The sequence below is a fragment of the Cololabis saira genome, chromosome 4 (assembly GCF_033807715.1).
Source record: "Cololabis saira isolate AMF1-May2022 chromosome 4, fColSai1.1, whole genome shotgun sequence".
Lineage (NCBI taxonomy): Eukaryota > Metazoa > Chordata > Actinopteri > Beloniformes > Belonidae > Cololabis > Cololabis saira.
This window is the reverse complement of record NC_084590.1, coordinates 5,909,827-5,935,857: the sequence shown is the minus strand read 5'-3', so window position 1 is coordinate 5,935,857 and position 26,031 is coordinate 5,909,827. Positions and strand designations below refer to the sequence as shown.

The following is a 26,031-nucleotide window of genomic DNA, read 5'->3' as shown; positions in this document are numbered from 1 at the left end:
GTTCAGGTTTCCATGATGGATTATAGATCAGTTCTGCTGCTTGTAACTATCTGCAGCTCAGGTGAAGATTTTCACTGATCTTAATCTCATGAACTTAATTTGTGGAACTAATGTAATGCATGACATGTATTTCTTTTTAGTCTTAACAGGTGTTGATGGTCAGACTCTGACAGAGTCTGAATCAGTGGTTAAAAGACCTGGAGACTCACACAGACTGACCTGTACAGCCTCTGGATTCACTTTCAGCGGTTACTCCATGCACTGGGTCAGACAGGCTCCTGGAAGAGGACTGGAGTGGATTGCATACATCAGATATGATGGTGGAAAACAATCCTACTCTCAGTCAGTCCAAGGCCGGTTCACCGTCTCCAGAGACAATAACAGACAGCAGGTGTATCTGCAGATGAACAGTCTGAAGACTGAAGACTCTGCTGTTTATTATTGTGCTCGTGATCCACAGTGACTCAAGCTGACTGAGCAGCTGTACAAAAACCTGCAGTATTTGTATTAGATCATACAAAGATTTAAGAACAAGTAAAGGTCATGGAGGTTCAGCTTCTCTCTCTTCTGGCTCATGTTGCTATTTATATCTCTGATCTTAAAGGGCATCTATTTTGGCATCTAATACCTATTTTAAACAGGCCTTGAATGTCTTAAAAACAAGCTTTTGATTGTTTTTGCTAAATAAATTAGAAATTCAGCCTCTGAGCCATGTCTTTATCTTCTCATTCTCTAACCTCATTATCTATGCAGGATTCTGAGTGGGCGGGGCTATGATAATGAGGCACTGTGCTGATTGGCTGCCTGAATGACGCGATACACCGCTACAAAAAAATGGAGGAAGCTCCGGCCGGTGGAGTTAGTTGTGGACGTGATTTCACGCATCGCTCCTGTCGTGACGTCACGACAGGATCAGAATCTTATTGGCTCGTAGATCCACATCACACTGGATGGATCATCCGGGCGGCTGTACAGACACTGCAGAATCTGGTTGCTTTCCTCCTTCTCTGAGTTGGCAGGCTGAGGGGAGACCACTTTATATATGTTAAAGCAAGAGAAAACATGTGTTTCATAATAGGTCCCCTTTAAATTTATGGCAATGATGACTGGACTGAATTAAAAACTAGAACTCACTTATTGATTTTATTGCTGTGTCAAAATCCAAGTTAGTTTTCAGTTCTGATTCAAATATAAACTGTTCAAGCATCAAATATCTGTTAATCAGTGTTTCCCAACCCTGGTCCTTGAGGGCACACAGTCCTGCATGTCTGAGTCAACACTATTGGCCAGACGAAGAACAGGAGGAAGAGCGTTCCACAGTCATGGGGAAATGGATAAGAAAGCGTGATCTCCTCTAGTTTTAAAATGTGTTATTGGTACGGATAAAAGGTTCTGATCAGAGGACCGAAGTGAACGAGCTGAGGAATAAGGGGTTAAAAGATCACAAATGTATTTTAGGTCAGGGGTCTCCAACCCTGGTCCTCTAGGACCCCTGCTCTGCATGATTTAGATAATCCCCTGCTACAGCAACACCGTGATACAAGTAGCTGCATCACCAACAGAGTTGTACAGAACTTGATGACAAGTTAATGAGTGTTAATGAGAAGCTGGTGTGTTGGTGCAAGGACACATCTAAAACATGCAGGACAGTGTGCCTTAAGGACCAGAGTTGGGAAAAACTGTTTTAGAAATCTCCTTGCACCAACACACCAGCTTCTCATTAACACTCATTGACTTGTCATCAAGTTCTGCACAACTCTGTTGATGATGCAGCTACTTGTATCACGGTGTTGCTGAAGCAGAGTAGCATTTAAAACACACACAAACAGACTGACTGACTTGTACATATTGAGGGTTTAGTAGTTATTTTGGTAACACTTGTATCAGCCACGAGTGACAGAGGCAGCATCTGCTGTTCTCATCACCAGCACCATAGTTGTTGGTCAGACACAGTTACACTGAAGAACAAATGCTGGAAATAAACTTGTCATCTCAAGGTCACCAAAGATTTTCTTTCTGCTTCTCAGTCATGAAGTGTACTTCAGTTAACCATCATTACAAACATATTCAGAGAAATTAAGTCTCAGAAGTAATTATTTATTATAGAGCGTCTGTTCCTCCATAGATGAACATAAGATAAATTCATGTTGATGAGAATCAAACTAAATGTAAATGTTGGTTTGACTCAGAACTGTCATCATCTGTCAGAGCCATTTTTATGCAAAGTAAAGCCCATGACAGGTTTCATCATAAAGACTTGATGTCATGCTCTCAGTAGTGGTAAAAGAGGACAAGCTCCAATCAGATCACCTTCAGTAGCAACATGTTCTCTCTAGCTTTGCTGCTGCTGCTGGCTGCAGGATCCTGTAAGTCTCACAGAGAAACTACACTTAACAATTGCTTTTCTTCAGTTTTTCAAATATTCAACATGTTTCCCTCCCCAGGTGTGAAGTGTGAACAGCTGACTCAGCCAGACTCTGTGACTGTGCAGCCAGGTCATCGTCTGACCATCAGCTGTCAGGTCTCTTATTCTCCCAGCAGCTACTGGACACACTGGATCCGACAACCAGCAGGGAAAGGACTGGAATGGATCGGGAGGAAAAGTACTGGAGGATCTGCCTATAAAAATTCACTGAAAACCAAGTTCAGTATTGACTCAGACACTTCCAGTAAAACAGTGACTCTGAATGGACAGAACATGCAGCCTGAAGACTCTGCTGTGTATTATTGTGCCAGACAGTCACACAGTGACAAAAACATCAGCAGACCTGAACAAAAACCTCAGAGCCTGAACATTTGTGACATGAATCCACCAGAGGAGGAGCCCTCTCACCACCACTGGTTTTTACTGCAAACATAAATAGGAAGTTGACAATGAACTTTTTAAAAATCAGCTACAATTATAAATTAGAAAACAAAGAAACTGTGTAAATGCTGCAACGGCAGAAACAAAACTACACTATTCATTTATATCAGAGACTTCATGTAAACACATTAATGCTGAAGATATTTTAGCTTAAAACACCCACAATTAAACTGGGATTTGATGTTTAGAGAATTAATTTACCCTCTGTAAAGATTCAGTTTAATCATAAACTTTGGGTTGTTAAATAATAACAAAGGAATTAATAAGTTTGCATTAAATTCTTGTTTCCATTATGATTTTTTTTTCACTTATTGATTATATTGCTATGTCAAAATCCAAGTTTGTTTTCAGCTATGATTCAAACATAAACTGTTCAAGCATCCAATATCTGTTAATCAGTGTTTTCCACCACTGGTCCTCGAAGGCCCCTATCCTGCATGTCTTAGGTGCTTTCAGACCTGTCCCGTTTGGAGCAGTTGTTCCGAAACAGGGAGCGTTTCCCCCTAAAGTTTGTTTGGTACATGTGAACACAGCAATCGCGCTCGGATGCGGCACAAAACAAGTGAGCCCAGATCTCCTAGGAGAGGTTAGGGTTAGGTTCTCAGCTCGCTTCCATTCCAGACCTGGAGCGGTTCGTTTGCAGTGAGAACATAATCCACACAGCAACCGACAACTCACTCATAAGCTGCTTTCACATAGAGCGCGGTTTGCGCCGCGCCCACCGCCGGGTAGGACGCAGAGTCGGTGCAGAGCCTCCACCACTCTCTCTCCTATTGGACACAACTTTCTCTCTTCTCCCTTTTCTCCTATTGGACGTGCCGAGATGTCGTCACAGCGCGGCACGGTGAAATTAAAAAATGTTAAATTCGAGCAGGCTGGCGCAGGTGCCCTCTTGCGCGCCGACGAGCTCGGCGGCAGAGCGGTCCGCTCTTGCACCGCGGTAGCACATACACAATGAATGGGATCGCCGGCGGCGGTCTGCGCTTTGCGCCCTCTATCAAAGTCAAAGTACTCTATGTGAAAGGGGTTATAACCATTTTTTTTTTTCTCGGGGTACGGAAGAGGAAACTTCCGCGTTCATTTCTGACCAATGAGAGAACAGTTGGTTCCTGCATGGCATTTGTTAACAGCTTTGAACCGCTACAGACGGTTGCCTTGTGAACACAAACGAAAAAGGAAACAACTTTTTTGATAGGCCCTGAATCAGAACAAAACAAACGGGCCACAGGTCTGCTATGAAAGCGCGCTGCGCTTGGAGCAGCGGGAGCAGCGGGAACAGCGTGTCCAGAGTGTAAATTTGAAGTTGAAAAATCTCAACTTTATGCAAATGAGCAGCGTTGACGCCGAGGCAGCGTCCAATCACAGACCGGGATTCCCGAAGCGAGAAGCCTCAATGCAGATTGTACTTTCATGTTCACACAATCGTACACTCATTCACATGCGTACATGAGCAGAGCTGTCACTAACACACTTATTTTATCAGGAATTAATATATTTCATCCAGCAAACAATTTGGCTGATTTGACTGCTGTTTTTACCTGAACTCTGCTCATGTGAAACACTAACTGATGGTTGAGGAGCTGGATGGTCCCAACGATTTTATTTGCTACATCGATCCAACGCAAAATAATCAAAAACTGTGCTTATTAATCACAAAACTAAGTTTAAACATCATGACCAAATCCGCTGGGACCCGGTGTGTCAGTGTTCACCACAGACAGACTGCAGCTTCACCGGGACTGTAGCAGGGTGGATGCTACGGGGGCCGACCGAAGGATGGAGAGACACGGAGTTTCGTGCAGACCCAATTTATTTACCCAGTTCACCAACACCACACACAGTGCCGAAGCACACACAGCTCCTCAGCAGCAGCTCCATCAGCCCCTTTGCTGCTGTCCAGTTCTGCCTTATGAAGGCTGGCAGAGTGGAGAGGCTGATTGGGCCTACCTGTGCCCTAATCAGCCTGAGTGGCTGCAGCTCCTCCACCCTGCCACATACCCCCAACGCCAACCTCGAGCCGGGGTCCGTCCGGCCGAGCCTACTCCCCCCCCCGCCCCCTCGGAGCGGGAGAGGAACCCTCCGGGCTTCCTGGTCGGGTGGTCGCCCCCGGCGTCGGCCTGAGCCGCGGAACGGTCGGGGTGGTCGCCCCCGGCGTCGGCCCGCCCGCCGTGGAGGATGCGCTCGGGGCCGGGCCCATGGTGGCCTCGGGCCACCCGGTGCGCGCACGACTGCCTCCTTCACCTCCGCAACGCAGCCCTGCGCGGGCTGCTGGTCCGCCTCCAGGACCGCCTCTTCCCCCACACTCTGCTTTGGCCGCAGGTCCGGCCCCGTCTCCGCGGGACCCGCCGTCGCTGGCGGCTGCGCCTCCGAAGCCGCCTCCCCCGCCAACTCCGCCTCCGCCTCCGTCCCGGGAGCCGTCGCCTGGCGGCCTGCAGCCACTGCCTCACGGCCGGTCGGCTGCAGCGCCACCAGCGCTGCCGCGGCGAACCTCAGACGGGGTGCAGGGATGGGTCGCTCCGCGGGTCCCGCCGCCTCGGGAGCCGTCGCTTGGCGGCCCGCAGCTTCTGCCTCCCGGCCTCTCAGCTGCGGCGCCGCCAGCTCCTCCCGCGTTGCTGCGGCGGCCCTCAGACGGGGTGCAGGGGTGGGTCGCCCCGCGGCCACCAGGGCTTCTATGGCGGCCAGCTGCCGCTCGCCCTGGTCCCGGAAGGCGGCCGCCATGCCCGCCATGGCCCGGGCGAGCGCGTCCAGGGCCCGCTCCGTGCCTCTCTCGTCCATTCTTCGGCCCCACATTGGGCGCCAGATGTAGCAGGGTGGATGCTACGGGGGCCGACCGAAGGATGGAGAGACACGGAGTTTCGTGCAGACCCAATTTATTTACCCAGTTCACCAACACCACACACAGTGCCGAAGCACACACAGCTCCTCAGCAGCAGCTCCATCAGCCCCTTTGCTGCTGTCCAGTTCTGCCTTATGAAGGCTGGCAGAGTGGAGAGGCTGATTGGGCCTACCTGTGCCCTAATCAGCCTGAGTGGCTGCAGCTCCTCCACCCTGCCACAGGGACCAATGATGATGGTTGATGTTGATCCAGGACCGACCTGGTTAAGGAGCATCAAACTCACTCTTATCTATGGGGAAATAACGCAGAAATATAAAGAAGCTTCCCAAAGTGTGATCTATGGTGAAATAGGACACTGAAGATGTGCAGCTATATATAGATATATGTAGATTGTTCCACTTCTGCAGCGCAGCTTTAGCCCCGCCCACTGCAGGCGTCGACAGTGCAGCAGCTTTCAGTGTGAATCCACCAAGCAGCGAGATGCTGGCGTCAGACGATTTTTTACGCTTTCAGTGTGAATCCAGGTTTAGAATGCTTCCCTGCTTCAGTAACACCGTGATACAAGTAGCTGCATCATCAACAGAGTTGTACAGACCTTGATGACGAATCAATGAGTGTTATTTAGAAGCTGGTGTGTTGGTGCAAGGAGATTTCTAAAACAGTGTTTCCCAACTCTGGTCCTTGAGGCACACTGTCCTGCATGTTTTAGATTTGTCCTTGCATCGGCACACTTGATTCTAATTGACAGTTGTCACCAGCTTCTGCGTCTGGCCAATAGTGTTGATTCAAGGTCAGCGCTTTTATTTTTGTCATTTTTACATCCATCTCAGCCTCTGTGTTTTAACTAATTTAATTTTAGTTTACTCCGCATTTTATTGTAAAGCACTTTGTGATTTTATCTGGTAAAAGTGCTGTAGAAATAAAGATTGATTGATTGATTGAATTCCACAGAGGGGTTTGAACACATTTGGGTTGTGTTAAATAAAGCTGTGATATTCTGATGAAAGAATGAATCCTGTCGGTGTTTCACTCTGCTTTATAATCATTTCATTGCAGTTTTCATTTTAGAGAGTATCAATCATTATTGTGTCATTTGTTTGAGTCTATGCAAATTGTGGTTCCTCCCATCAGCTATAAAAACATCTCGTCAGTGTGAGTCGAGTGAACAGGATGTTTGTTTCATCATTAAACATGTTTGCAGCTGTGTTCCTGTTGTCAGTAGTGGGATGTGAGTCACTTCAAACTTATAATGATAAGCTATTTTTAATGTAACCAGATATTTGATCAGAAATCGTGTTTGTCTTTTTTACAGGTGTGAAGTGTGAACAGCTGATTCAGCCGGCCTCTGTGACTGTGCAGCCAGGTCATCGACTGACCATCAGCTGTCAGGTCTCTTATTCTGTTAGCGACTATTGGACACACTGGATCAGACAAACTGCTGGGAAAGCACTGGAGTGGATTGGAGATGCACAAGTTGGAGGTTCATCAGACTACAACAAGTCACATAAAAACAAGTTCAGCATTTCTGCAGACTCTACCAGTCAAACAGTGACTCTGAATGGACAGAACATGCAGCCTGAAGACTCTGCTGTGTATTATTGTGCCAGAAAGACACAGTGACACAAACATCAGCAGACCTGAACAAAAACCTTTCAGAGCCTGAAAATGTGTAACATGAACCCACCAGAGGAGGAGCCCTCACCTCACTAAAGAGTTTAAGGCCATTTTAATGTCTGTTGCTGTGAGGTCAGACCGGTCTGACCTCACCCCTCATTGTATTACATAAATTACCAATTCTAACTCTAATAATCAGTCCTGGCATTATCATGATATATTGTTTCATAGTGTATTATTATATTAAGTTATGAAATCTCATGGGATGTTAAACTATAATATTATTATATTGTTATATATTATAGTATGGTGATATCATTTGGTTATATGTTATAATATTTTATAAAAAATATGTTATATTAGGATATTACTATGTTATTACGCTATATTTATATTATATCGTGCTACACCACTCTATACGATAATTATTTATTTGTTTAACTTATTTACTCTCGAATTAATATTCTCAATTTATTTATTTAATTTTCTACTTTCACCATCACCATCACACACACACACACACACACACACACACACACACACACACACACACACACACACACACACACACACACACACACACACACACACACACACACACACACACACACACACACACAAACTGATGTTGTCTTTTGTCGTTGTTTGCACTGTATGTTAATAAATAAGAAAAAAAAAAAAAGAATAAAAAAATAATGTCTGTTGCTGTATCACAGGGTTCTTCAGTTCCAGTCCTTGAGGTCCTGTATTCTGCATGCTTTAGATCAGGGATCCTCAAATTCGGTCTTTGAGGGCTGGTGTACTGCATGTTTTAGAGACGTTTCCCTGCTCCAGCACACCCTGATACAAATGACTGTGTCATTAACAGACTTGTGCAGACCTCCATGACATGCTGATGATGACCGTTAATTAGAATCAGGTGTGTAAAAGCAGGAAACATCGTTCTAAACATGCAGGTCACCGGCCTCGGGGAGCAGAATTGAGGATCCCTGGTGTAGAAAATGTGGAGAGATAAGTGAAGGACACAATTACACACAAATCCTTCATGTACTCACAGCTTAACACATACACATTCATAATATAACATCTTTGACTTTGGAGGCAGATGTCAGTCAAAACCCAATCAGGTGTGAAACTGCTGGAAGACAGAAATACATGTGAATTACTACAACACTCTTATATTAAAGGGGACATATTATGGCATTTAATGTATATTTTAAACAGGCCTTGAATGTTTTAAAAACAATCTAAAGCTTGTTTTTTCTACATACATCAGAAATTCAGTCTCTGGGCCATGTTTTTATTTTTTCCGCTTCTAAAGCCTTTTTCTGTGATTCATTTTCAGGGCGGGGGGGGCTATGATAATGAGGCTCTGCGCTGATTGGCTGCTTGAATGACGTGTAGCAGGGGAGGAGACAAAGCGTCGCTCCGGGGAGAAAAGCAGCTGCTGCGTAGCAAAGCGTGTCCACGGTTCTGCGTTAAATCGACACGTACCCTACGCCGTAGACTCTGCGTTGGTGTAACGCAGAACCATAAATCAGCCTTTAGTTCCCTGAAGAGGGAACGAGTCACCTCGTCTTCACACAGGAAGATTGAATTTAATTCTAAACAGTTACACCACGGTTATTTACTCCAATTCCTCATCATTTCACTTCTTATGTTACAAGACAAATGAATCATGTTAACTGTAAAGAAATCACAACACTGATGGCAAATGGCAACTTTATTGTTAAAATATATAAATAAAATTTATGCACTATTGCTGGCTCAAGGAAGGACCGCGCGTCTTCTGAATGTGAACAGCTCCAGGTGCTTGAAAGATCTGAAACCACAGAAGAAAAATGTATTACGGTACTAATAGAGCCCCGAGCCCGGGGTTCCTCGACGGTCCGGTCCGTGAGCAGCTCCGGCAGCTCCGTATGCGGCGCCGGGGCTCCGGAGCTAAGCTAAACACTTAGCCCTTGCAAAGATCATACAACCGCAACCCCACGGCGAGCGCCCGGCGCACAGATCGGCTCCGGGGCGCATCCTCTGCGCATCGTCGGTTACCGGGGATCAAACCGACAGATTTGGCTGAAAATCTCGGAGGATGAAGCTGATCCGACCTGGGACGGACCCCCGAGGACCCAGCAGGACCCAAACCACCCGGGAACCTGGATGATTTAACCCGGATCCGCTCCGCCGTGGTGCCGCGTCCGACTGGCTCAAGGAAGGACCGCTCCAGCAGCGGAGAGAGCTGGTTGTGGGTGTGGTTTCAGCAGCGGAGGCCAAACCTCTGCGCCTCGGGTGATGTCACCCTAGGCGCAGATTTTCATCGGCTCAAAAAATATCACTGGGGGATTCTGTAAGGCGGGGGTCAAAGACCTTGCAGAAATTCATGGTATTTTGTCTCCCCTGTGTTGGCAGGGTGAGGGGAGACCACTTTATATATGTTAAAACAAGAAAAAACGTGTTTTTCATAATATGTCCCCTTAAATCATTAACATCTGTGTTTCCTTCTGTTTATGCAAATGTATGCAGACTTTAAACTGCAGATTACTACAGTGCAGAAACTCCATCACCATCACGAAAACCTCCTTTGTTACATCCTTTTATAATGTTGGTTGCTTCACGTCCCATTTTAACTTAAAAGTCTGTTTCTTTATGTGTTTAGTTCTGTCTGACTTGCCTCAAATTTCACTGATCACATCAGCGTCCCTTCGGCCCTTTGACTTTACATCCTCTCATCTTTGTCTTTCCCCTGTTACCACTGTTTTGTTCTGTCATGTTCTTGTACTGTTTCAGTCCCCAGTGGCTAACCTTTTTTGTTAATCTTTTGGATTATATTCCTGCAGCTTCCAGGCCTGCTGCATTTGGGTCGTCCTGCAGCCCATGATAACAGACGTAATATAATAAAGTTGTTGTTGTGTATATAATGACATATATGCTGGTGAGTGTATATACACATTTTCATGTGCGATTTGATTTAGATAATTCCTTTCTTCTGTGATGTTTTCCTTAAATCTTTTACATTCACATCTTCAGTTGTAAAATTATAAGTAAAGGTTCACATTTAAACACTGAAAAGTTGTCTCCATTTTTCAGTTCACAGCTTCATATAACCTCATGATTGTGTTTGGTGGTTAAATAAATGTTCTGTAATTCCTGGTTCAGTCTGTTGACTTCAATGAGAAGGAGACAATGCAAACCTCACATCTTCAGCCTCTATTTATCTGACTGCACAGTGAACAACAGAGAGAAGTGAAAACATATAATAATAATAATTAAAGCTGCAAGCACCGATGAACCACCCACGACTCTTTATATCACACCATTCAAAAGTTATGGCAGAAAGTAGGAACTATCAAATATGGACCAACCAGATGAAGTTGGGGCGCACTTTTTGGCATCTATCGTCGCCACGGTAACGCTTTTGACTGAGAAAAGTAATGCGCGTCGTTGCAGGATGGAGACGCACATTTTGATGTATAACACACCTGGGTGCACGTTACGGTTCGGGCGAAGAAGCGGCTGAAGAAATGGCATAAATTGCACCAAAATTACACAATTAATTCAAAATGGCTGACTTCCTGTTCGGTTTCGGCCATGGCGCCAAGAGACTTTTCTTTAAGTTGTGACATGATACAGGTGTGTACCCATTTTTGTGCATGTACGTCAAACCGTATTGTGGGGCTTGAGGCGCAAAGTTTTCTAGGGGGCGCTGTTGAGCCATTTTGCCACGCCCATTAATGCAAACCATTAAATATCACATTTTTTGCCAGCCCTGGCTTGCGTGCAAAATTTGGTGACTTTTGGGCACGTTTAGGGGGGGAAAAAGGCCCTCATTTCATCAGAAGGAAAATAAAAATAAAAAAAAAACGAGGGAAAAAAAAATTCCTACAGATACAATAGGGCCTTCGCACTGTCAGTGCTCGGGCCCTATTGATGAACAATAACTTTACTTGATTGGATTTTTAGGGCCTCTCCCTTTACTGTGATCTGTTATCTACTGATTTTTATTCACAAACACAAGTACTTCTCTAACAGTTTACATCTGAACTCATGTGGATTGTGTTTTTAAGTCACTTTAACTCTTTATGTGTTTTCTACCAAACTCATTTGCTGTCATTCAGGTAAATTGAAGGGATGATTATTTTAAACAATGTCACAAAATTGATGAAACTAGATTATAATGTGGAGAAAGTTGATTTCCAGAAATTAAAACTCTCAGTACTTCCATGAGACTGACAGCAGGATTTATGTCTCCTCTGAAACCAAAATTCATAAATATTTGACATCATAAATACATTTAAATGTTGATATGAATTTGGAAATGTATTTATACTGATTTATGTGATGATGTTACAACTTAGTTTCAGAGATATGAGGTTAAATGTCAGGAAATGAGACTGAAATGAAAACCATATTCATATCTCTGTTTTTAATGATATAAGCTGTTTTCCATAACCTGTAGTTCATTTTTGTGAAAAGCTGTGAAGACAGAAATTTACAATTATAATACGATTTGAATATTTATTCAACAATATGCAAACAGATGTTACTGATAAGGAAGTGAAGTGTGTGTGTGTCAGTGAGAGAGAGGACAGCAGACTTCACCTCATTCTTCAGCATCAACCATGTTCTCTGTAGCTCTGATGCTGCTGCTGGCAGCTGGATCCTGTGAGGAGATTTCAGTGGAATCACTATAATAACTAGACCAAAATTCCCGGGAAATTTTGAAGTGCCACGGACTACTGCCGGATGATCGCGGGATGCACCCATGAAGGTCAAGGACTCGATACTTAGTCATTTGACACCACCCATGTCTCTGTATGTCAAACCATTCAAAAGATATTGGACTTTAACGTATCAGCCAATCAGAAGAAGGGGCGTGGCTTATTTGCACCAATGAGGGTCAGGGACTCGATACTTGGTCATTTGACACCACCCATGTCTCTGTATGTCAAACCATTCAAAAGATATTGGACTATAACGTATCGGCCAATCAGAAGAAGGGGCGTGGCTAATTTGCACCAATGAGGGTCAGGGACTCCATACTTAGTCATTTGACACCACCCATGTCTCTGTATGTCAAACCATTCAAAAGATATTGGACTTTAACGTATCAGCCAATCAGAAGAAGGGGCGGGGCTAATTTGCACCAATGAGGGTCAGGGACTCGATACTTAGTCATTTGACACCACCCATGTCTCTGTATGTCAAACCATTCAAAAGATATTGGACTTTAACGTATCAGCCAATCAGAAGAAGGGGCGGGGCTAATTTGCACCAATGAGGGTCAGGGACTCGATACTTAGTCATTTGACACCACCCATGTCTCTCTATGTCAAACCATTCAAAAGATATTGGACTATAAGGTATCGGCCAATCAGAAGAAGGGGCGGGGCTAATTTGCACCAATGAGGGTCAGGGGCTCGATACTTAGTCATTTGACACCACCCGTGACTCTTTATGTCAAACCATTCAAAAGATATTGGACTATAACGTATCGGCCAATCAGAAGAAGGGGCGGGGCTAATTTGCACCAATGAGGGTCAGGGGCTCGATACTTAGTCATTTGACACCACCCGTGACTCTTTATGTCAAACCATTCAAAAGATATTGGACTATAACGTATCGGCCAATCAGAAGAAGGGGCGGGGCTAATATGTATATATAATATACAAATGTAAATATTTATATGTATAATAATAATAATATACATATATATCCCATGAACCTGTCCCCAGCAGGACTGGGGATCATGTAAGGTCAGGGTTCAGATTCCTCCATTATCCAAGGTAAAGTATTATGAAGTCTGCATTGAGTGGGTCATGTGACTAGTTCTGGGTCACATGACCCGGAAGTATGGTAGTGTATATTGTATTGGAATGACTCAGCTAGTTCTTCGGATTTGACAAGCCTCAAATAACTTCACCTTGTAATCAAACTGTAGCTCCTAGCAGAAAAACAAAGACATCGTGAGAGAGACAGAACCCGGAAGATTCTGACAATCTTAATTTTATTCAGATATTCCTTAAAATGTGTTAGTAACGGCAATTCGAAAACAAAAATGAGATTTTTTTGAAGAAAACGTTATTTATTATGGGAGTCAATGGAGAGAAAGACAGGATTTGGCATGGCTGTTAGTCTCCCCGTTCAAATTTTGTGCACACCACGCCTGTCAAAGTCACATTTTATGAATCACAAAACCTATGTCTATATTCTGACCAAAAATGATCTGTCTACCTTTTACGGTTTGGCCGTGAGGTCGAGTTACAAATAAAAATTATGATCATTTTTTTAAAGTCTCTCGCACTCTGATCAATTAGAACCGCACTGAAGATTTGACAAAAAAGTGATTTCCAGTCCTCGCTTGAGCGCTCATATCTTGAAAAGTGTACATTTTAGGAAAAAACAGTCCGGGGTTTAGAGAGAGAAGAGAAGTTTTCCTCCGTTTTGAAGTTTGAATGACCTTTCTACGTGCAAGTATGAGAAAGATAGGTGACTCAGAAAAAAGGTGATTTTTTTTTTTTTAACCTCATCCCACACACAGTGTGAAATGCTGCCCCATACAAATACATGGTCCCCATTAGTTTGGAAATTTGGAAATGTTTTTGCACTTCGTGCAAAAACTATTCGTGCCATCGTTCTGAAAATCCACAGGAATGTAGTTAAATTCAGGGCCTACAACTTTCTAAATCGGTTCAGAATTTTTCGAGTAACGGTATGCGAGTGGTGAGGCCCCAAAGTTCACGCAATGCGTTCCGGATGGGGCAAAAAGCGCACGTTTGTGCACGTTGCGCAAAAACGTGCACGCCAATCGCTTATAAAAGTCATACCAATTGATTCCCGATTAAGGCGCACGTTTCTACGTTTTTACTTTTTGAGTTTTCTCAAAGCTGCGCAACTAGTTACGCGCCGAAGTTTATACGGAAAAATATGGAATAATAATAAATAAGCCTGAGCAATAGTATTAGTGCCTCGTGCTGCGCACGAGGCACTCCTCCTCCATTGAGCTTGCGCATCTCAATGGAGGAGGCGTGCCACGTGGCGCAGCCGTGGCACTAATAAACTAGACCAAAATTCCCGGGAAATTTTGAAGTGCCACGGACTACTGCCGGATGATCGCGGGATGCACCCATGAAGGTCAAGGACTCGATACTTAGTCATTTGACACCACCCATGTCTCTGTATGTCAAACCATTCAAAAGATATTGGACTTTAACGTATCAGCCAATCAGAAGAAGGGGCGTGGCTAATTTGCACCAATGAGGGTCAGGGACTCGATACTTAGTCCAATGACACCACCCATGACTCTGTATGTCAAACCATTCAAAAGATATTGGACTATAACGTATCGGCCAATCACAAGAAGGGGCGGGGCTAATTTGCACCAATGAGGGTCAGGGACTCCATACTTAGTCATTTGACACCACCCATGACTCTCTATGTCAAACCATTCAAAAGATATTGGACTTTAACGTATCAGCCAATCAGAAGAAGGGTCGGGGCTAATTTGCACCAATGAGGGTCAGGGACTCGATACTTAGTCATTTGACACCACCCATGACTCTCTATGTCAAACCATTCAAAAGATATTGGACTATAACGTATCGGCCAATCAGAAGAAGGGGCGGGGCTAATTTGCACCAATGAGGGTCAGGGACTCGATACTTAGTCATTTGACACCACCCATGACTCTCTATGTCAAACCATTCAAAAGATATTGGACTATAACGTATCGGCCAATCAGAAGAAGGGGCGGGGCTAATTTGCACCAATGAGGGTCAGGGACTCAATACTTAGTCATTTGACACCACCCATGTCTCTGTATGTCAAACCATTCAAAAGATATTGGACTATAACGTATCGGCCAATCAGAAGAAGGGGCGGGGCTAATTTGCACCAATGAGGGTCAGGGACTCGATACTTAGTCATTTGACACCACCCATGTCTCTGTATGTCAAACCATTCAAAAGATATTGGACTATAACGTATCGGCCAATCACAAGAATGGGCGGGGCTAATTTGCACCAATGAGGGTCAGGGACTCCATACTTAGTCATTTGACACCACCCATGTCTCTGTATGTCAAACCATTCAAAAGATATTGGACTTTAACGTATCAGCCAATCAGAAGAAGGGTCGGGGCTAATTTGCACCAATGAGGGTCAGGGACTCGATACTTAGTCATTTGACACCACCCATGACTCTCTATGTCAAACCATTCAAAAGATATTGGACTATAACGTATCGGCCAATCAGAAGAAGGGGCGGGGCTAATTTGCACCAATGAGGGTCAGGGACTCGATACTTAGTCATTTGACACCACCCATGACTCTCTATGTCAAACCATTCAAAAGATATTGGACTATAACGTATCGGCCAATCAGAAGAAGGGGCGGGGCTAATTTGCACCAATGAGGGTCAGGGACTCGATACTTAGTCATTTGACACCACCCATGTCTCTGTATGTCAAACCATTCAAAAGATATTGGACTATAACGTATCGGCCAATCAGAAGAAGGGGCGTGGCTAATTTGCACCAATGAGGGTCAGGGACTCGATACTTAGTCATTTGACACCACCCATGTCTCTGTATGTCAAACCATTCAAAAGATATTGGACTTTAACGTATCAGCCAATCAGAAGAAGGGGCGGGGCTAATTTGCACCAATGAGGGTCAGGGGCTCGATACTTAGTCATTTGACACCACCCATTACTCTCTATGTCAAACCATTCAAAAGATATTGGACTATAACGTATCGGCCAATCAGAAGAAGGGGCGGGGCTAATATGTATATATAATATACAAATGTAAATATTTATATGTATAATAATAATAATATACATATATATCCCATGAACCTGTCCCCAGCAGGACTGGGGATCATGTAAGGTCAGGGTTCAGATTCCTCCATTATCCAAGGTAAAGTATTATGAAGTCTGCATTGAGTGGGTCATGTGACCAGTTCTGGGTCACATGACCCGGAAGTATGGTAGTGTATATTGTATTGGAATGACTCAGCTAGTTCTTCGGATTTGACAAGCCTCAAATAACTTCACCTTGTAATCAAACTGTAGCTCCTAGCAGAAAAACAAAGACATCGTGAGAGAGACAGAACCCGGAAGATTCTGACAATCTTAATTTTATTCAGATATTCCTTAAAATGTGTTAGTAACGGCAATTCGAAAACAAAAATGAGATTTTTTTGAAGAAAACTTCATTTAACATTAGAGTCAATGGAGACAGAGGCAGGATTTGGCGTGACTCTTGGCTCCCCCGTTAAAATTTTGTGCACACCACGCCTGTCAAAGTCACATTTTAAGAATACCAAAATGTATGTCTACATTCTGACCAAAAATGATCTTTCTAGCTTTTACGGTTTGCCCGTGAGCTCGAGTTACAAATAAAAATTATGTTCATTTTTTGAAAGTCTCTCGCACTCTGATCAATTAGAACCGCACTGAAGATTTGACAAAAATGTGATTTCCAGTCCTCGCTTGAGGGCTCATATCTTGAAAAGTGTACATTTTAGGAAAAAACAGTCCGGGGTTTGGAGAGAGAAGAGAAGTTTTCCTCCGTTTTGAAGTTTGAATGACGTTTCTACGTCCAAGTATGAGAAAGATACGTGACTCGGAAAAAAGGTGAATTTTGTCTTTTTTTTCTCAACATTTTCCCATCCGCTTTGAATGGCGCCATTGAAATGCATGGGAAAACAGTTCCCCATTAGTTTGGAAATTTGGAAATGTTTTTGCACTTCGTGCAAAAACTATTCGTGCCATCGTTCTGAAAATCCAGAGGACTGTAGTTAAATTCAGGGCCTACAACTTTCTAAATCGGTTCAGAATTTTTCGAGTAACGGTATGCGAGTGGTGAGGCCCCAAAGTTCACGCAATGCGTTCCGGATGGGGCAAAAAGCGCACGTTTGTGCACGTTGCGCAAAAACGTGCACGCCAATCGCTTATAAAAGTCATACCAATTGATTCCCGATTAAGTCGCACGTTTCTACGTTTTTACTTTTTGAGTTTTCTCAAAGCTGTGCGACTAGTTACGCGCCGAAGTTTATACGGAAGAATATGGAATAAATAATAAGCCTGAGCAATAGTAAGAGTGCCTCGTGCTGCGCACGAGGCACTCCTCCTCCATTGAGCTTGCGCAGCTCAATGGAGGAGGAGTGCCACGTGGCGCAGCCGTGGCACTAACTACTTTAGAAACATTAATTATTCAGATGAGTGATGGAGTTGATGTTGATTTGTGTTTCTGCAGGTGTGTACAGTATTGATCTCATCCAGCCAGAATCAGAGCTGGTTCAGCCTGGACAGTCTTTGAGCATCACCTGTCGGGTCTCGGGTTATTCTCTGACTGATAACAGCTATGCAACAGGTTGGATCAGACAACGTGAAGGAAAACCTATGGATTGGATTTCTCATCAATGGGGTGATGGTACTTTAACGCAAAATAATGCTCTGAAAAACAAGTTCAGCTACAGCAGAGACACTTCTGCTGGAACAGTGACAATAACAGGACAGAATCTGCAGCCTGAAGACACAGCTGTGTATTATTGTGTCCGTTTCCCCACAGTGACACAAACCACCACCAGACCTGCACAAAAACTCACCCACATGTAGGGTGACACATGCACTAGTGATACAACCAGCATCCGTGACTACAGCCAGTTACCCTTTAGGTCTCTTATTCTCTTGGCTGGAAAAAGTACTGGAGTGAACTGAAACTGCAAACATTGAATAAAGCTCAGAATATTTGCTCAAGAACAAGTTCAGTGTTGTGTTGAACTCTTCCAGTAAAACAGTGACAATAAATGTACAGAACCTGTAGCCTGGAGACTGCTGTTTATTACTGTACCAAACAGTCACACAAACATCAACAACATGAATCCACGAGAGAAACACCAGGCTGTTTTTTAGATTGTATTACTTTTAAATATGTAAATCACGTTGTGCTACATTTGTATGTATGGAAAGTGTTTTAAAGATAAAGATGTATTATTTGTATTATCTCTTAATATATAAATCAATGTTGATAATGTGAGATTATAAACAGTGACTGATTACAATAATCAATGCACTGTAGTACATCAGTGAGATCTTCAGCCTCTTTTTCTCTGACTATAAAGTCAACAGCAAAGAAAAGTGAGAACACGGTCGACATGATGGGATTCAGGACAGGACTGCTGCTTTTAACTATCTGCTGGACAGGTGAAAATATTAACTGATCCTGAGTTGAATCTGTCTTTAAAAAGTTGTTGATGTTTATGTCTTTTTTCCATTAACAGGTGCTGATGATCAGAGTGTGACAGAATCCTAATCAGTGGTTAAAAGACCTGGAGAATCCCACAGACTGACCTGTACAGTCTCTGAGTTCTCGTTAGTGGCTGGTGGATGGCCTGGGTCAGACAGGCTCCTGGAAAAGGACTGGAGGGGGTTTCAATTATTAGGGGTGATAGAGTGACTACTCTCAGTCAGTTCTCTCTCTCTTCTGGCTCATGTACTTAAACATACACAGTTCAAACACCAAATACACATATATATTGTTTACATCATACTCTTTCTCTCAATCACGAGCTGCTCTTCATCACTGAATCTCCAAACTTTTAGACAATAAAACTCTAAATCTGGATCCTCCACCTCTTCCTGCCTTTTCATCATGTATCAGTCAGATCAGCATTTAGAGCTGCAGTCTCAGTTTTCAACCTCACAGTTGGACAAAGTTTCTAACTCTTGGCTCTCATTGAAGGTGAAAGAAGTTTGTATCCATCTGAGAAATTTCTGCTGTCATCTGAACTCTGTTTCTTTCAGCTGTTGGAGGTCTGGTGCTCATCTCCTCAGAGTCAGTGGTCCACAGAGCGGGAGACTCAACCCCTCTGTCCTGTAATTCACAATCAGAAATATCTTTAACATCCCCAAAGAGACTTCCTTCACCCCAGACACTTCCTCCAGCTCTTCCGAGGGGAGTCCGAGACGTTCCCAGGCCAGCCGAGAGACATAGTCTCTCCAGCGTGTCCTGGGTCTTCCCCGGGGTCTCCTCCCGGAGGGACATGCCTGGAACACCTCCCTAGGGAGGAGGGACATGCCTGGAACACCTTCCTAGGGAGGAGGGACATGCCTGGAACACCTCCCTAGGGAGGAGGGACATGCCTGGAACACCTCCCTAGGGAGGAGGGACATGCCTGGAACACCTCCCTAGGGAGGAGGGACATGCCTGGAACACCTTCCTAGGGAGGAGGGACATGCCTGGAACACCTCCCTAGGGAGGAGGGACATGCCTGGAACACCTCCCTAGGGAGGCGTCCAGGAGGCATCCGGTACAGGTGCCCAAGCCACCTCAGCTGACTCCTCTCAATGTGAAGGAGCAGCGGCTCGAATCCGAGCTCCTCCCGGGTGACCGATCGTTTGTACCGCTTGTATCCGCGATCGCGATCCCTTTCGGTCACTACCCAAAGTTAATGACCATAGGTGAGGGTAAGTGCGTAGATTGATCGGTAAATCGAGAGCTTCGCCTTTCGATTCAGCTCCTTCTTCACCACGACGGTCCGGTACACCGACCGCATAACTGCGGACGCTGCACCGATCCGTCTGTCAATCTCACGCTCCATCATTCTCTCACTTGTGGAACGAGTGCTTCCTCAGCTGGAGCTGGAGGAAGTGTCTGGGGTGAAGGAAGTCTGGGCATCTCTGTTGAGACTGCTGCCCCTGCGACCCGGGAACGGATAAGCGGACGACGATGGATGGATGGATGGATGGATGGATGGATGGATGGATGGATGGATGGATGGATGGATGGATGGATGGATGGATGGATGGATGGATCCCCAAAGAGACAGTTTGTTTACCAGACATCAGCAGACAACAGGGTGCTCATGACACAGAGAAAGTTCTTAATTCAGTTTTTTCAGAACCTCGGCACCCTACATCTGTGACTGGAAGGAAGAGACACAAACTTATTAAAAAGACGGGGACATTGGTCAGAATAAAACAGGCTCTCTTCAAACTTCTGGCTTTAAAAAGGTCGTTCAGGTTATTTACGTAATGCTGCACTTGTAACCTTGCCAGACACATCAACAACACCTTGAAGCCAGACCTTGTATTTTACAGTGATTAGTCTATACCTGCAGACAAATGAAGAATTAAGAACAAATTAAATAATACAAGAATAAAATATTTTCATAAAAGTGTTATTAACTTTGAAAATATTAAGTCTTTGATAGAAAATACAGACACTGATGGACTTTTTATAAACAGTATCAACCTGTGGACAAAAATCAACTTATTGTCAATTTAAATATTTCTACTAATCAATAACTTCAACTGACTGATCATTGATGACGGTAGGATAGATGACTGCACGACTCCTCCCAAATCAACAATCATCTCCTCGGTTTTGGCCATGTTGATGTGTAAAGAAGAGGATCTGCATCCGTCTGAAGTCTGGACCACAGGACCACAGTCAGGACTTCCTTACTCACTAGAGAGAGGATAACAGAGTCACCAGAAAACTAATGTGATGCTCTGTTGACTCTGACAAGGATTTGTTCATGAAACAAATAAAAAGTGGTGAGAAATCACATAAAAGAACATTTCATAAAACATCACTGACCTTCACACACTGTAACCTTTCAGATCAAAATAATCCACCAACCAACATAAAAGACAAGGATCAATGTTGTGGTGGGTTGTCAATCTATGGGCTAAAATATGAGGCTGAATACAGTTCAAAACTGAAGAGGAGAACTTTTACCATCACTGGATTTGCCAGAAACCCATGAAAGGACCAGAACAAATCAGACACATTGATTCTTTACATAATTTTGTATATTTGATGGTAAAAAGTCTCCATCAAGAGAAGTCTGCTGTTTCATTTTGTAGCAAAGAGCTGAAGTCAGACAAGATCCATCAACATTGTTCAAAACTGAACAAGTCTGTTGTCTGTGTGAGAGGAACTGAAGCATGTCAGGCTTTAAAAACCAATATGTTTATGAATAATGACCAAAACCAACAAAACACATACATAAATTGTGGAAAGGATAACAAACTTATGGTTAAATGAAAATTGAATTCATATTAAGCAGTTTAAATTTCATTCCAAGGGGGTTAGGGTTATTTTTGCATTCTCTAATGTGGTGTGAGTGTCTTCTCCTCTTAATCCTGTAGAGGGACGTCTATGCAAACTCTTCCTCACTTATAAACACAGACACAGTAGCTTTCATGCAGTTTATGGCAGAACACTGAGACAGTTTTCTACAGTTTTAAGACACCAGACTGAGAACACTGATCTCCAGAACTTCATCCCAGGATGGAAAAAATACTCCTCTGCAGTTTATTATTTGTAGTCACTATTCATGGTATTAATTTATTATTTTTGATTCCATTTTAATTCCTTTTTTTCTGTTCCTCATGTCTTTGGTTTACGATGATGTTCACTTTTCTTACAGGAGTTTGGAGTCAGAAATTGGACCAGTCTTTATCTGAGGGGAAGAGACCTGGAGAGACGGTGAAGATGTCATGTGTCATATCTGGTTACAGCATGACCAGCTACAGCATCCACTGGATCCGACAGAGACCAGGAAAAGGTCTGGAGTGGATTGGAAGAATGAGTACAGGGTCAAACTCTGCAACCTATGCCAGTTCTTTTCAAAGCCGTTTCCCCATGACTGAAGATGTACCAAGAAGCACTCAGTTCCTGGAGATCAGGAGTCTGACTGCAGAAGACACTGCTGTTTACTTTTGTGCACGACAGACACAGTGAGTGAAGGAAGTGGAGCAGCTGTACAAAAACCTCCACATAAACATTAATGTGATCTCAGTGACATCTGGGTTTTCACTTACTTACTGTGTGTGTTTGTATTTATTTTAACCTTCTACATATTTTTCAATAAAGTCATGAACTTAAATTTAAATTATTGCATTAGCTTCACAGCTTCACAGAGTGAAGGCGCACCCTCAGTTTTGTGTGTAATTTTTGGATTTAAAACACACATACGGCGCACCGACCCAAAAGGCGCAGTCTACACAGACGGAGCTGCACACACACGCGCCGCAAAACACACACGCGCTGCAGAACACACACACACAAGTAGACACAAATAGAGCGGGAGCAAAACTTAGTTTGATATTTTATTTCACTTTTCACATCAATCAAACCCTTCCACGTCTTCATCTTCTGTGTCCGCATTAAAGAATTTAAAAAAAACACTGGGCCGCCGCACATAAACCTGCCTCAGCCACTCGATCGTCTTTTCATCCATCCAGCCCTTTTCATTCGCCTTTATAATGACTCCGGCTGGAAAAGTCTCTTAAGGCAAAGTTTTTCTTTTAAAAATCACCATCGGCGGCAGTTTCTGTCCATCAGCGTGACAGGCAAGGACAACAGTAAATGACGACTTCTCATACCTTCTCATGTGCGGATCCCGACCGCGGTGGTCCCGGTCCGCTCCAACCTGATCTCACAAAAATCCGTGAAATGCCCACGACCTCTCACCACTATTTTCCGTGGTACCAACACGGAAACTGGTAAAATTACGTGTGGGCACCACGGATATTGTACCATGCAAAGTCAATGGGATCCGTGGTCGTGATATATACACGAATTATGACATTATTATCATTTATATATTATTCTTATTTATAGTGGCTAAATTATGCGTTTTTGTCGCGCAAGGTACGGTTTTTTACTGTCAGTTTGTAAAAACATGTTTTTAACGCTGTTTTAGCAGTGTTTTAATGAGGTTTTAATCTGACCACCACGGATATAGTACTATGCAAAGTCAATGGGGTCCGTGGTCGTGATATATACACGAATTATGACATTATTATTATTTATATATTATTCTTTGTTATAGTGGCTAAATTATGCGTTTTTGGCGCGCAAGGTACTGATTTTTAATGTCAGTTTGTAAAAGCCCGTTTTTAACGATGTTTTAGCAGTGTTTTAATGAGGTTTTAATCTGAGCACCACGGATATAGTACTATGCAAAGTCAATGGGGTCCGTGGTCGTGATATATACACGAATTATGACATTATTATTATTTATATATTATTCTTTGTTATAGTGGCTAAATTATGCGTTTTTGGCGCGCAAGGTACTGATTTTTAATGTCAGTTTGTAAAAGCCCGTTTTTAACGATGTTTTAGCAGTGTTTTAATGAGGTTTTAATCTGAGCACCACGGATATAGTACTATGCAAAGTCAATGGGGTCCGTGGTCGTGATATATACACGAATTATGACATTATTATTATTTATATATTATTCTTTGTTATAGTGGCTAAATTATGCGTTTTTGTCGCGCAAGGTACTGATTTTTAATGTCAGTTTGTAAAAGCCCGTTTTTAACGCTGTTTTAGCAGTGTTTTAATGAGGTTTTAATCTGACCACCACGGATATAGTACTATGCAAAGTCAATGGGGTCCGTGGTCGTGATATATACACGAATTATGACATTATTATTATTTATATATATATTATTCTTTGTTATAGTGGCTAAATTATGCGTTTTTGGCGCGCAAGGTACTGATTTTTAATGTCAGTTTGTAAAAGCCAGTTTTTAACGATGTTTTAGCAGTGTTTTAATGAGGTTTTAATCTGAGCACCACGGATATAGTACTATGCAAAGTCAATGGGGTCCGTGGTCGTGATATATACACGAATTATGACATTATTATTATTTATATATTATTCTTTGTTATAGTGGCTAAATTATGCGTTTTTGGCGCGCAAGGTACTGATTTTTAATGTCAGTTTGTAAAAGCCCGTTTTTAACGCTGTTTTAGCAGTGTTTTAATGAGGTTTTAATCTGACCACCACGGATATAGTACTATGCAAAGTCAATGGGGTCCGTGGTCGTGATATATACACGAATTATGACATTATTATTATTTATATATTATTCTTTGTTATAGTGGCTAAATTATGCGTTTTTGGCGCGCAAGGTACTGATTTTTAATGTCAGTTTGTAAAAGCCCGTTTTTAACGATGTTTTAGCAGTGTTTTAATGAGGTTTTAATCTGAGCACCACGGATATAGTACTATGCAAAGTCAATGGGGTCCGTGGTCGTGATATATACACGAATTATGACATTATTATTATTTATATGTTATTCTTTGTTATAGTGGCTAAATTATGCGTTTTTGGCGCGCAAGGTACTGATTTTTAATGTCAGTTTGTAAAAGCCCGTTTTTAACGCTGTTTTAGCAGTGTTTTTATGAGGTTTTAATCTGACCACCACGGATATAGTACTATGCAAAGTCAATGGGGTCCGTGGTCGTGATATATACACGAATTATGACATTATTATTATTTATATATTATTCTTTGTTATAGTGGCTAAATTATGCGTTTTTGGCGCGCAAGGTACTGATCTTTAATGTCAGTTTGTAAAAGCCCGTTTTTAACGATGTTTTAGCAGTGTTTTAATGAGGTTTTAATCAGAGCACCACGGATATAGTACTATGCAAAGTCAATGGGGTCCGTGGTCGTGATATATACACGAATTATGACATTATTATTATTTATATATTATTCTTTGTTATAGTGGCTAAATTATGCGTTTTTGGCGCGCAAGGTACTGATCTTTAATGTCAGTTTGTAAAAGCCCGTTTTTAACGATGTTTTAGCAGTGTTTTAATGAGGTTTTAATCTGAGCACCACGGATATAGTACTATGCAAAGTCAATGGGGTCCGTGATATATACACGAATTATGACATTATTATTATTTATATATTATTCTTTGTTATAGTGGCTAAATTATGCGTTTTTGTCGCGCAACATACTGTTTTTTACTGTCAGTTTGTAAAAGCCCGTTTTTAACGCTGTTTTAGCAATGTTTTTATGAGGTTTTAATCTGACCACCACGGATATAGTACTATGCAAAGTCAATGGGGTCCGTGGTCGTGATATATACACGTTTTATGACATTATTATTATTTATATATTATTCTTTGTTATAGTGGCTAAATTATGCGTTTTTGTCGCGCAACGTACTGTTTTTTACTGTCAGTTTGTAAAAGCCCGTTTTTAACGCTGTTTTAGCAGTGTTTTTATGAGGTTTTAATCTGACCACCACAGATATAGTAGCCTACTATGCAAAGCAACCTGATCTCACAAAAGTCTGTGAAATGCCCACGACCTATTTTCCGTGGTACCAACACGGAAAGTGCTATAATTCCGTGTGACCAACACGGATATAGTACTGTGCAAAGTCAATGGGATCCGTGGTCGTGATATATACACGTTTTTTGACATTATTATTATTTATATATTATTCTTTGTTAAAGTGGCTAAATTATGCGTTTTTGTTGCGCAAGGTACGGTTTTTTACTGTCAGTTTGTAAAAACATGTTTTTAACGCTGTTTTAGCAGTGTTTTAATGAGGTTTTAATCTGACCACCACGGATATAGTACTATGCAAAGTCAATGGGAGGCGTGGTCGTGATATATACACGAATTATGACATTATTATTATTTATATATTATTCTTTGTTATAGTGGCTAAATTATGCGTTTTTGGCGCGCAAGGTACGGTTTTTACTGCCAGTTTGTAAAAACATGTTTTTAACGCTGTTTTAAGAAGAGACAGGCGATATTTAAAGTTTCTCCCATTTCGTCAACCACAGGGGATTCCCTGGGCGTCCCCTCTACGTCATAGAGTGACGAGGGGGGATCCTGATCACGTGACGGATGCCCCCGAATGAATTTTTAATGAATGGTTCCGC

General features: G+C 42.7%; 1 pseudogene and 1 gene segment (V, D, J or C); both read left to right on the top strand.

The window, feature by feature from the left end:
* Window positions 1–2,323: 2,323 nt before the first annotated feature.
* On the top strand, window positions 2,324–7,322 carry LOC133442193 (Ig heavy chain V region 186-1-like). The segment is given in 3 exon segments: window positions 2,324–2,366; window positions 2,445–2,747; window positions 7,015–7,322. Coding segments are annotated over 3 exon segments (654 nt in total).
* Window positions 7,323–21,612: 14,290 nt separating this feature from the next.
* The window catches only part of LOC133441422 (immunoglobulin gamma-1 heavy chain-like), a 38,711-nt pseudogene continuing 34,292 nt past the window's right edge, over window positions 21,613–26,031 (top strand).